Source organism: Temnothorax curvispinosus, unplaced genomic scaffold (assembly GCF_003070985.1).
Source record: "Temnothorax curvispinosus isolate PA1 unplaced genomic scaffold, ASM307098v1 QBEX01018008.1, whole genome shotgun sequence".
Classification (NCBI taxonomy): domain Eukaryota; kingdom Metazoa; phylum Arthropoda; class Insecta; order Hymenoptera; family Formicidae; genus Temnothorax; species Temnothorax curvispinosus.
This window is the reverse complement of record NW_020227788.1, coordinates 103,152-116,090: the sequence shown is the minus strand read 5'-3', so window position 1 is coordinate 116,090 and position 12,939 is coordinate 103,152. Positions and strand designations below refer to the sequence as shown.

The window sequence follows — 12,939 nt, the reverse complement described above, 5'->3', positions numbered from 1 at the left end:
AACGGAACTGCTTTACCGACAAATACCGTCGAACTGCGCATCTTGTTACGAAGTTCCCCAAAAGCCGTAAAGATGCTACAACAAGCGTTTTTTCTTCGTACACGTGAATGGAGGAACCAGAAGAAAATATAGCGACGTAAATTACAAAACTATACATGCCAAGAATTATATGTGAGAAAACTATTTTTTGAAACAAAGCTAAAGTTCGTATTTTATAAAAGGAGGGAAGCGGAAGGGTACAAGAGCGGTGCCGTGTGCCGTGCGTTTCGATAAGGACGACGTTGACGCGACGGAAGGCGGGAAGAAGCATTCCCTTGTTTATTCGTCTTCGGTGTGGAGCACAATGGTTATCTGCAAATTTTATCGGCAAGGCAATTGTCGTTACGGACAATATTGCCAGTACGAGCACATAAATCATTTCGGTAAGAAAGACGTTATTTTCACTTGACCTTTTCACTTGCTTTGGGTTTCTTGAGGTTTTCTCCTCGCCTGAGGGAAATTAAGATGCGTTCTGCCTCTCCTTTAGGGGCAATACGACACAGATATTCTAGTTCACAATTAACTCTTTTACTCTCTTTCCGAATTTTTCTTCTCCCCTTAAACGGAGAATCCTCTTAGGGCTGGTTGTTTTAGCCTGTTGCTAAACTACCTAATAGTTAAATCATATGTATGTTTTGTTTATCCTTTACATTGGACAAAGATGTGATTTAACTATCAGGTAGCTTATCAATAGGTTGGAACAACCGGCCCTTAATCGAGGAATATGCGGGGGAATAAAGACTGGGATTGACCCACGGCCTTTTAGTTACTAATCTTTCGTGGATACACCGAGTCACGCGTCACCCCCATTTTCACTGGCGTTGAATAACATTGTTGTTTATTTTTCCAAACAGGCAATACCAAGAACGAGGATGATATCATGTAAGTAATCGCATAAAGTTTGCATGTGTGTGTGCGAGTTTCCATTCACGTATATAAATATGTATACTTAAGCTAAGAATAATATTTATTTCTTTTTTCGTTGGTCTGTACACATATCAGTATCTTGGTGGCCAAGGAGGTGCTTCTTGCCGAGCGAGGCGGACAGTGGTTGTTGTCGTGCTTTGCGCCGCTCAAAGAACGTCCCTGTATCCCGGATATGGAGGATTTGTCCCCTGAGGAAGTTCGATGGGAGATATATCACGCACAGAAGAACGGCATGGTCGAACAGGCGGTTAGTTAGGATTATGTCTATGGGTTATTCGAGCAACACGGAGCCGTAAAAGACATCTAAAGGATTCCTGGGGGAAAAAAAATCTTTTCGGCATTTCTGTTGCCCAGATAAGCCATAAAAGTGCATTCGTAAGCGTATCGAATATCGGGCTATCTTTGTATATTGCCTTTCAGAAACTACACTATCAACAATTGTGCCAAGACATGAAGGCAAAAAGAGAGATGCTGAAAAATCCCTCGCGAGAGACAATCTCAGTGCTGGTATGTCAAACCACATGATTTTCTCCATATAATCGCTTTGATCAGCAGAAGAGAACCTGTTGATTATATTTAACAATATAATTGTGTTTTAGAAAAAACTGTTGGGAAGTGGCCAAAAAGGTGGGTTGAATGCAAGCAATAGTAAAACAGCCGGAAAATCATCTGCTTTGTCCTTTGCAGCTCCTCATCTGAACCTAGTCAATAACACGCCGACCAATAACGTATTTGGAAACACATCATTCGGCGTGCAAAGTAATAATCCATTTGGCGGAGGTGGATTTACCTCGTCGAGTAACGCATCGTCGATATTCGGAAAGTCTAATAGCAATAATAATACAACGTCCGTATTTGGCGGTGCGACGAACTTCGGAAACAATATCGGCGGATTTGGTACTGCGACGAGCGGTGCTGGCTCTATTTTCGGAACACCGAGCACCTCGACGTCCTTCAGCGGCGTACAGAACAGCGCGCCGACGTTTGGAACGCCTCAAAACAATCCAGTCTTCGGCGGAACGTCTCAAAATGTGTTCGGTCAAAACAGCAATGTATTCGGCGGGACGGCCCAGCTCGGCAACGCGCCCACCACCTCGCTGTTCAACAATCCGACGTCGCAGGCGAACACTTCGCTGTTCGGTGGGGCGACGACCACCGCCCCCAGCTTGTTCGGCGGCTCCGCCGCTGGATTACAGACAAACTCGGTCTTCGGCGTCTCCACCTCGTCATCGTCCGGCTCTTTCAACGGCGGGGTATTCACTCAGCCGAAATCGCAGGTGCCTGCGTTCGGCGGAGCGCCCGTTTTCGCAGGGGTAACTCCTAACTATGCCAACAATCCCGCTGGCAACGCGATGTTCGGCGGCGGTCAAACATTCGGCGCTCCCGCGATATCCACGAGCGGTGTCTTCGGCGGATCCACGGTCACCGTTACGCCGGGTTTTGGCGCGGCAGCCGCCATCACAACGCCGGCTTTCGGTACGTCCGTTGTATCCACGACGCCAGGTTTCGGTGGATCCGTCGCTACCACGACGCCTTTTGATCTGAATCAACAGCCCAGCAATAATACCACCTTCGGGACGACGGTATCCGCTCCGAATGTCTTTGGTGCACAAAACACCGATCCCACCATGCCGGTAGGCACTATGTCGTTTGGCGCGCCAGCTGTCGCGATCAGCGGCCCGTTCGTCACCACTAGCTCGCAGCAATTCGATTCTACAAGCGTGAGCTCGGCGCCGTTTGCCGGCACGGGATTCGGCGTGGCCGTTCCGAGTACAAATAGCACGTTTGGCACCACAGAGACAGCTTCCAATTCGATATTCGCAAACGCAGGAACTACCTTTGCAACCTCCAACGGAACCGTTCCAAACCCGTCGCTGTTTCCCACACCGACATTCGGCAATGTCAACACTTCCTCTCCGTTCGGTCCGAACGTTGGCACAACTCTTACGTCAACGGCCGCAAACCCATTTGCACCGCGGATGCAACAAGGCGGTTCACCGTTTGGAAGAATCGCGCAAAATCAGTCTAACATCAACGCTTCTCCGTTTGGAAAATCACCGTTCAACACCACTGCAACCAGCACCGTCATCGATGATACTATTTATAGTGTGGATAGTGCATTAACGGACGATGAAAAGAATATGTTCTTGGCTGAAGAATTTATTATCGGCAAAATACCACTCAAGCCTCCTACTAAAGATTTAAGCTGACTGGATGCCATTTGCGGACTTATAGTGATATGTATTTAAATATACGCTCTGTGATAATGACACTTTACTTTCTACTGTCTGTAAATATCCAAATCTTTATACGACTGAAGTACCTAATCAGGTTCTTAATATAGATCATGTTTATGTAACTAAATGGAGATTCTTATTAATTTCGATGTTAATGAACCTCATTAATTTGACAGCGTAACTCGACAATTAGAGAGTCAATACCAGAACGTGAATTATGGGCATAAAAATATATCGCATGATGCAAAAAAAGGAACTTTGATTAAAAAACTCAATTCTATGTACGACACTTTTTAATCTAATCTAATATGACAAAATCGTTACTCAACCGTCATAACTTTAGCGGATCATTTGTTTTATAATTTAAATATTCAACACGCTAACGTAAATCAAATATACATTTTTTTGTATCAACGTCTTTTAATTTAATGAATAATATATGGTATTTACATATGTACAAGCGATGATCGATCGTATCACAAACCATGAAACCTCATCATAGGAGTGAAAGGAATGAGAAGGCAGGAGGAGGAGGAGCAGGAGATATGGGAAGCGGTGGAACGCTATTAATGAATTGCGTGCCTTCCGAAATCTGCAAACAACGTATATACACACTTCCTAGGCTCACACAATTGGTTTTGGTATTACGGAGACACGTTTATAAACACACCTGCGGCAAATGGCACAGAGCGTTCGACGGATAATTACTTCGTTGCGTATAGGTCGCAGGCTGATTGGACGTCTGCGATAGGCCGGGTGGTATACCGTTCGAGGATTTGTATCCAGTGACCTGAAAAAAAAAAACAAGGTTTTTGTTGATGCACGAAAAATCGAACGAACCGTATCTACATAATTTATTGGACGTGATCCGATACCTTATCATTCATTTCAGGAAAGATCGTGCTTAGGTTGAAGTTGGTGAGACTGGTGCCCGAAGGATGATGCGGCATGCCCATCGGATTGCTCGAGACGATTCCTCCGCGGACCATGTTGGAGTTCATGGAAAAACCGGCCGCTCCCACGGTCGTGACACCCTGAGCGCTCGCCATGGCCGACGGTGGGGGCGGTGGAAGACTGTTGACAGTCTTGGCGTAGACATTCGTTTGCGGATGATTCTGGTAGAGAGCATTGGCGGGAGGTGGCGGTGGAGGCGGGGGTGGCGGCGCCGCCAGGAACGCCGCCGAATGATGATACTCCTCCATCGGAGAGTTGATGCCGGTTAGAGGAAAGGTTCCCTCCAGGTTCTGCATGGGTCCGTTTTCGAGAGCCTTCCGCTTGCCCTTCTTCGCGGCAGTGGAATACGAACGTTTGTCGCAGTTAGGATGCTTCCCGTAGTGCTGATGATTCTTCCCGTTCCCGTTGGCGTTCCCAGCCGTGGTGGAGGTCGTGTTCGCGCTGGACGTATTAACGGTGCTAGCGCTCGACGAGCTGCTCGTTCCGGCCACGTTCGGCAACAGAAAGTTAGTCTCCTGCACGTAATCGGCGGCGTTCTCATGCAGCGGCATGGCCATGTAGCTGTTGGGCGTGTTGGAGATGCTGCTGATGAAGTTGCTGGTAGGATAGATAGAGTTGGCGGAATTGGACGAGTACGCGTACGTGTTGAAGTTTTGATTGACCACCGATTGGCCGTAACCGGCCGCGGTGCCGTCGTCCGGTGGTGGCGCACTAGAGAAGTAGTTGATAGGCATCACCGCAGCATCCGCGGACAAACCGCTCTGGAATTTGTTCTGGGGATAATTGGTCGTGAACTTGATCGATGCGTGCTTATCCTGGCCAGTGTCATGAATGCTGGTGCCAATTAGTGCCTCCGCAGTATAGTTGCTTTTGCAGTTTCTGCTTCTCCAGTGGACATTATTCTGTTGATATTTTTGCTGCTGCTGCTGCTGTTGTTGTTGCTGTTGCGGCTGCGGCTGCGGCTGCTGGTATCCCTGTTCCGTGAACACGTGCCCGGATGATTTTTGTTCCTCGTGCCGCTGATGCAAATTATTATTGTCGTTGGTTGTTGTAGACTTGCGAATGTCCATTTGCCGCTTGCTGGTCGTTCTGGGACTCGCGTTGCTCTTCCTCTGATGTTTCCTAGTCTGCTGCTGCTGCTGCTGTTGTTGTTGTTGTTGTTGTTGTTGTTGTTGTTGTTGCTGCTGCTGCTGTTGATGTTGCTGTTGCGAATGCTGGTGCGGATGAGGATGGTGATGCTGGTGGTGTTGATGCTGCTGATGATTCTGCTGCTGATGGCTCTTCTCCGCCTTCTCATGCTCCACCAACTGACTCACTGACAGGAAGGTGGAAGCCGGATGTTGCGCGTTCTGAGTATTCAATATCGCGTGAAGATCCCGTCCCGATACGTTATTCGCCTCTTTCTCCTTTATAGATGCATCCTTGCTCTGCTCCGCGGAGATTCTCGATGACGAGGTTGCAGCGCCGAACAGGAAGTTCTGCTTGTCCAGATTGGCGCTAAGATCGAGATCACTTACCAGACTCTGCAAACTCGACGGTACAATATGCTGATCGATACACTTGACCGATGACTGGCCGATCGCATGTTCAACACTATTATGCACGGTGTTTTTCGTCGGAGACCACGGAAACGGTTGCTCCTCGGAATAGAAGGTCTCCGCGGACCTCTTTGGATCACTTTGCAGAACCGGTAGATTTGGGAAACTATGGGCAGCGGAAACATCATAATTGTTGTAGAACTGATTTGGTGTGCTCTGGTTGTACGTAGGTGTCTGCGTGAACAAATTATTTTGGCAGAACTCTAGCTCCTTGCCGATCGGCGGTAGAATAATATCGGCGAAGTTAGTGTTGTGCTTGACCTCCGGTGTCATCATCCAATTAACCGGCGCCTTGATCGCGTGTTGTTGGTGCTGATTACTCTTGGACTTATTGGTATTACCGTTATTGTTGCTACTGTGCGATTGCTGTTGCTGTTGCTGCTGCTGCTGCTGGCTGTGCTTCACGTCGCTACTGTAACTGCTGCTGTCGTGCAAAGGAATCTGTCCTTGACCAAGAATCTGATATTTGTGCTGACTTGGCTGCTGCGTCTTCTCCGTGTATTTGAAATTCACGCCGGTGTAAGCCTCGATCGAATACTTCATCTGCGCGTTACTCTCCGCTAGGTCGAAGTTAATCTGTGGCTCGTACGTGTACACTGCCTTTTCCTGCTTGGACGACAGATTTTGATGATTCTTCTGACCGTGTTGCTGGGAATGCTGCTGTTGATCCATGGCAGCGCCGTATTCGTTCTGCATGTAGTCCGAATCTATGCCGTACTTGTTTTTGCTCTTACCACCGTCGGGAAACTTGTAGTCGTTGCCGGTCTGCTGACCTTGTATCCGGTTCTGCTTCGACGGATCATTCCTGGTCTTGGAGGAATCAACGAAGGATTGCTTCTGCGACTCGATCTTTCCTTGTCGCGACTTGTCGATCCCGGTCGACATGGTTGAGCTATTCGGATAATTATCACCAATCAACACTTGATTAGAGAAACTCGAGTTGTCCTTGTGCAACGGTACGTAGCTATAATTCTCGCAGATGGTCTTTGCCTCGGTATTATCGTTCGGATGTGACTGTCCCTGATCGTAATGCACCAGATTGTTGTTGCCACCGCCGCCACCACCGCTGACCGGCGAGAATGTCGTCCAGATAATACTGAAATTGGACGAATTATGAGCGACGGTGGTCGTGGACTTGGTGTGATTCTCCGTCATCGTGCTCTGCTCGTAGTTGGACGTGGTGATAAACGACGAGGTCTGTTGCGAGTATCGTGGAACAGCGCTTTGCTGCACCGCTGCTGGCTTATTGTTGTTGGACATAGCGACAGTCGAGACGGCGTTTGTCTTCTTGTCGTCCTTACTGGGATACGAAACGTAATTGCTATGCGTGTCGTCGGTATTCGCGTTCAGAACGTTCGTCCGTTCGCTCGGATTGCTCATCGCTTCCTTGACGTCGTACTGGTACGACTGGGCGAATGGATCTACATCTAGCTTCTTTGCGGGAACGTAGGCCGGATCGCGTATGTGATTATGCTGCTGCTGCTGTTCCTGAGTCTTAGAGCTGAGCACGTTATTCAGCTTCGCTTCTTGATTCGGATTCAATGTGTCTGTGCTCTTGTTTAGCTTGGAATAGTTCCGTTGGAAAGTATTTTCCGAAGAACTCTGACTCGCAGTCTTCGTAACGTACTCTTGATTTCGCGATGGAGCGCTCGCGGCCTCGTTGTCGCCGCTTGTATATGATATAGAATCCTTCTGAGACATCGCCTTCGCTTGGTTACCAACGTAATCGTTGTGAGAGCTCGCGATAATGTGTTCCTGTTTTTTCTGAACGGTAAACGTCTGCTGGGAACTGTTCAAATCTAAGAGAACATGACTGTCCTTGGTCTGGCTGTACATATGTTGCATGTCTTGAGAGGGCAGAATCGAAAGGGAGGACTCCTTGGCCGGCACAGAGTAGCTCTGCATGCTCTGGGACGTCACCGGAAGACTTCGGTCCATCTGACTAGCGTAATCCACACGGTGATCGGGAACAATACTGGCAGAATTGATGAGTGTGTCCTTGTTGTGCGACGGATAAATTACATGCGATGAACTTTGCGAGGCTTTGTCCTTCGTTTGAGTCGAATAGTCCGCTTGCAGGGATCGCAAGGCCGCGGACGAGGAATTCGTGGTCACTGTCGCGTTCTCGAGCCGAGTGCTCAACAAGTTCTGAGAGTTGTCGACGTGCGGACCGACCGTGGAATTCGATTCTTGCGTCGTCGCGTTGGCATTTTTGAACATAGACGAGTTGGACATACGTTGCAGCGTACCGAGATTATGGCCCAGCATCGTCGAGTAGCTGGGCAAGAAGTCCTGCGGTCCGGAGTACGTCACGTCGGGATTGCGGCTCGTTGCCACTTGGGATGATGCACAATCCGCGATATCGCTCTTGTCGGTAGACGCGGGGATATTTACCGGCGCTTGAGACGCGATTACGTTACTATTGTTCAGCGTACTCGACGTCCTCAATTGACTCGAACGACTTTGATTCGTCGCCACATTCGGGGACGCGCCTACGATACATGAGGAGTCCACGGCGGAGAAATTGACTGAGGTATGGGAAGAATACGCGCTGGTGGTCATGACGGATTTCTCCAAACTCGGCGTCAGGACGGTCTGAACTATCTTGTACGGCTCTCGCAACGTCTCCTCGTTCACCACCTTCGGCAACGACTTGGTCGTCGCGCATTCCACAGGAACGATTATGTCGGCGTTCGCGTTTACACTCGCGGACGCGATTTGCTTCTCCTCGCAGGATGTTTTCAGCCGCTTCTCCGCGATCGCGTGCGACGGCGAGGAAGTCTTGATCTTGAAGCTGTTCGGCTCCATGGTGCCTATCTGCAACAGCATCGGCGGAGTCTGACTATGATACTTGAAGTCATCCTTCATCTCCTCGTCCAGGACTTCGGTTTTGCCGTTCAAGGACGACACAAGCGGAAAAGCCATCAGGAACGCTGCCGTGGGTGATATCGATTCCGGATTATGCGAACTGGAGGGAACGTGCAGAGAGGCGAATATGTCATTGGACAAGTCCGAATGTAACCCGTCCGTTCTGTTGCTGATCGGCACAAATGTGTTCTCACTGGTGTACGGCAGTGATTTCGGCATTTCGTCCTTCGAAGTCTTTACCAATTTAGTCTCATCGTTGACCACGTTAGCTGTTAGTGGCTGCGAAGACGACGACGATGATGACGATGTCGTTGCCGTTGCCGTTGCCGATGTCGCTGCGTCGACAATGTTAGCATCGGACTTCATCGTTGTCGTAGTGTTCGTATCCAAATTCAGAATGATCTTGTTGCTCTCTACGTTGCCGCCTATCGCGTCATTGACCCGCTGTTGCTCCTTGGCCGTCGCCACGCGTAGAAGACTGTCGAAACGTGTACCCAAGTTGCACGTTTTCTTCGGCCCGTCCGTTCCGACGGCCTTCTCCGCCACTTCGACGTCCGTCAAGGTCGATTTCGCGTCCAAGTGCTCGATATTTCCGTCACTCTTTTCCGTTATGTTGTCGATCGACATGTTGAAATCATTAGACGATCGATCAGGTGCATCTGTCTCTGACTCACTGGGAAATTTGTCCGAGGCAATGGTCTGCGACACGACATCCTCGGTCGTCTTCTTATTCATATCGAAACAATTCGTGTCCACGATATCCATTAATTTGCTCGTCTCGGATGTTTCTTCGCAACTAGTATCATTTGCTGCTTGAGTAACTATGTTATTTGATTTCGTGACAGCAGATTCCTTCTCGTTGCTGACAGTCGCATGCTCGTCTCGGATGTTCTCCCCTATTCTCTCTATAACGTGCTTCAAACTTACGATAGATTTGCAAGTGGCGGTGAAATCTGTCGCCTTCGAAGCGATTGGTTGGGCGGATTGGTTTGCATCATCGTTCGTGTCTTTCCGTTTCTTGTCTTCCGGCTCGTCCGCGGAATCAGATTCTGTAGATAAACCGCGTTTAAGCGCACCTTTTCGCGGGACGATTGTCGCGTCTTCATGAGTCTTGGCAGGTTCCTTCGGCGATTTCTTCTCGACACTCAACTCTTCAGCCGTTTCCGGCGTACTTTGAACGCTTTTGTGGCTCTTAGAATGATTCTTGTTGCCCTTCGCTTTCACTTCCGACTCCTTTTTGCTCGTGCTATCCTTGGGCTTCTCCACTTTGTCCTTGTGTATCGCTGGTATAGGCACTTTGTAAGCCATAGTCGTCTTTGTGATCTCTTTGCCTTTTGGCAAGATACCCTTGTGCCCGCCGATCTTCGTGGCATTAATTATATTTTTCACATTGGACGCCCAGTTGTGAGAATCGACAACCATATTCGTGCGAATACTCGGCACGGTGTTCAGAGTGACCTTCTGCACGGTGTTAATCAGAGCGTGATTGCATATCGAGACGACGGAGTTCTGGACACGATTCGCCAAGGGTTGCATCACGATCATCTGATTCTGTTGCGTGTTACCGAGGATTATCGGATTCGTCGATGCCTGCTGCGTATTCACGATGATGTTTGACGTCATCGGAGCTACGAGGGGCATCAGTTTTCCACCAGACAAAATGAGGGTATTAGGAGTTAAACTGGTGACAGTGTTGGCCATAGGTGGCAACGCCGAGTTTTTCTCATCCTTGCGTTTGCGTTTCTTCTTCAATGACTTTTGGGATTCGACTTTCTTATCCACTGTAAATAAATAGAGAATTACATTAGCAATGAAGATTAATAGATATTGATATATCTATTAATATAACAAAACCATGTTTTTTATTTACCAGTCTTTTTTTTCGTATTGGCTGTTCCTGTCGCGGTCGCTTCGTTAGCAGAATCTAAATTAAAACATAGGAGTGATATAAATGCTTATCAACATCAAGCAATGAAGACTTTAAGCACAGTCATTTAATTGAACGGCAATAATTCTAAATCTGTTTGTACCATTTTGACAACGCTCCACTTCCTTCGATCCAGTCTCAGCTAGGCTACTTGTACTATCGGAATTATAGTTTTTGCTATTGGCACAGTTCACTCGATTCTCCTGATTCTCTATCGAATTACAGACATCCTTAGCGGCGGCAGCTTCCTCGGACAGCTTTTTCGGAGCCGACGGTGTTGCAGATTTTTTCTTAGAAGGCACTTTATTTTCCGTGGATTTCTCCTTTTTCTTCTTCTCTGAAGTTTTCTCTGCAAGCGAAGCGGGAAATTAGAAAACTTTGAATTATCACTTTCAATTTTAAATCTACATCCAGGTAATGCACTTACTTTCTTCGATCTTATCAAAATATTTGTCTACGTCGTCGACATTAATTTTATTCGACCACTTTAAAGGGGATATTTTTTCAAGAGCCGGCTCGGCTGGTACAGAAATTCCTGCCTCCTTAAGAAGAGTGGATAGTAACTGGGTACGAGACATCAGCTGTGTCACGAGTTTTTTCAAACGAGCCAATTCTTCCTCTGAAAAACCAGAATGACATATAGCACCGAGCAGACGTAAAAATGAAACGCTCCTCCCACTGATACGCCGCGGCGTGCCGTGCAGGTCTCGAAATACACGTACTGTGTGCCTCCGAAGCATGAGTGGAGAACAACTCCTCGGTGCGGCTATGGAGGTCTTTTATGTACTTCGAGGCGTGGATCAGGATGTCGACCTTGTTGCGTTTGCGACCTTCCTGATGCGGCGGCAGAAGGTCCGCCAATGTCTTGAAGTACGCGTTCATACGTTTTCTTCGATCTCGCTCCCATGTTTTCGCTTTGCTGCAACGAAATCTCTAGATAGAAAGAGCACAAGACGGACGAACGTGGGGAGGGTGATCTGAAGCGCGTCTCTCCGCGCTCTTTGACGGAGGAAGAATTTCAGGGAAAACCAGAATCGGACAGATCGTGGATGACTCTTTTTTCATGTCCCTCTGCAGTTGGAAGTGGAGAGAGAGAGAGAAAGAGAGAAGGTACCTTCGATCTCTTGCTCTCGGATTATTCAGCGCAAAATCGCGGATGACTGAGCGGCGAAAGGTTAGAAGGTCGACAAATCCCGAAAACTCACGTGTTCTCTTTTCGTGGCATAATTTATCTGCTTGACATCGTTCTGCAGAGATAGCGTGCCGCGAGAAGCGCCGGGGCGTCACTTGCCACCGACATTACGCGATCGCGAGAGCCGCCCTCGTAATCCTGGCATTTCCGCACGACTCGCGTACGACAACCCTCGCGAAAATGCAAAACACAGCGCGAACCTGCGAGGACACGAGAATACAGCTGGGCCGCGGAGTAGCGCGGAGCGCGGGACGGAAGACGGAACGAGCGGGAGGCGGGGGGCAGCGGGAGGGTGGAACTCGAGACAATCCGACTGGGTCGCGACGGAAACTGCATTATCGACCGGCAAGCCCGGATCTCGCGCTACGAAGTTTCAACGAACGGAAAGTGGAGCTATAGATGGCGCGCCACGCGTACTACTCGACCGCCAAGAACCATCGACGCAATTGTTTTTTTCAGTTTATTGTTCGTAGCTGCACTTTTCATCTCTTCTCCTTTTCTCTCCGATGTCCGATTACATTTCCGCGCTCGTTTCAAGTGCACATAGTGCAACTACAACACGGCCTATCTCTCTCTTCTCTTTCTCCGTTGACGACATCGTGACGTCAAGCGCGAGGTGCCTTTCCAGCTGTACATACTCTTTTTTTATGTAATTAAGTCTTCTCGGTTGTTTATTTAAAACGTGAACGATTACGCAAATGCGAGAGGAACGTAAAAGGACTGAAAACAGATGCTCATCTCATTTTCTCTCTCTTCAAATCGACACGGAGGTCGAAGATCCGCGGCGCGGTCTCTCGCGGTCCGACCTTCAGCAGCTGGCGCGAAAGATGCCGATCTCGCTGTCGAAACGAGATTACGAGATACGCACCTTTCACGAGGATTTACTCACGGCCGCGCGTTTCAACGCGCGATAAAATTCTTTCTTGAAATCGTCGCGATATAGCGGAACGCGCAGGCGTCGTAAAGCTTTTAATCGCGGAACAAGGGCAAGGACGCGGGACGTGGAAACGGAAGCGGGACTGTCAAGAGCGATATCGACTTGTTTTCTTAAACAATAACGATTCAAAAGCGTTCCACGGCTCGTCCTTGAATACCCACGATGAACATTATTACCTCGAAAATTGCGTGAGACAATTTCTCTTTAAATTAATTAATTTTCCCCAAAATTAATTTAAATAACTCGTCAACGAGACAATT

The 12,939-nt window shown here is 48.4% G+C and overlaps 2 protein-coding genes across 2 annotated transcripts; one reads left to right on the top strand and one right to left on the bottom strand.

Moving 5' to 3' along the window:
• Positions 1-51: 51 nt before the first annotated feature.
• On the top strand, positions 52-3,330 carry LOC112468053 (nuclear pore complex protein DDB_G0274915-like). The gene is made up of 7 exons (XM_025037078.1): positions 52-136; positions 222-422; positions 894-921; positions 1,042-1,213; positions 1,387-1,473; positions 1,566-1,593; positions 1,654-3,330. Exons 2-7 carry the CDS (start codon positions 344-346, stop codon positions 3,174-3,176), a joined length of 1,917 nt encoding a protein of 638 aa, XP_024892846.1. The 5' UTR covers positions 52-136; positions 222-343; the 3' UTR covers positions 3,177-3,330.
• A 105-nt stretch (positions 3,331-3,435) lies between these two features.
• Positions 3,436-12,042, bottom strand: LOC112468050 (serine-rich adhesin for platelets-like). The gene is made up of 7 exons (XM_025037069.1): positions 11,756-12,042; positions 11,273-11,469; positions 10,978-11,169; positions 10,654-10,899; positions 10,494-10,547; positions 4,079-10,404; positions 3,436-3,993 (listed from the first exon to the last, which is right to left on the bottom strand). Exons 1-7 carry the CDS (start codon positions 11,773-11,775, stop codon positions 3,862-3,864), a joined length of 7,167 nt encoding a protein of 2,388 aa, XP_024892837.1. The 5' UTR covers positions 11,776-12,042; the 3' UTR covers positions 3,436-3,861.
• Between the last annotated feature and the right edge of the window lie 897 nt (positions 12,043-12,939).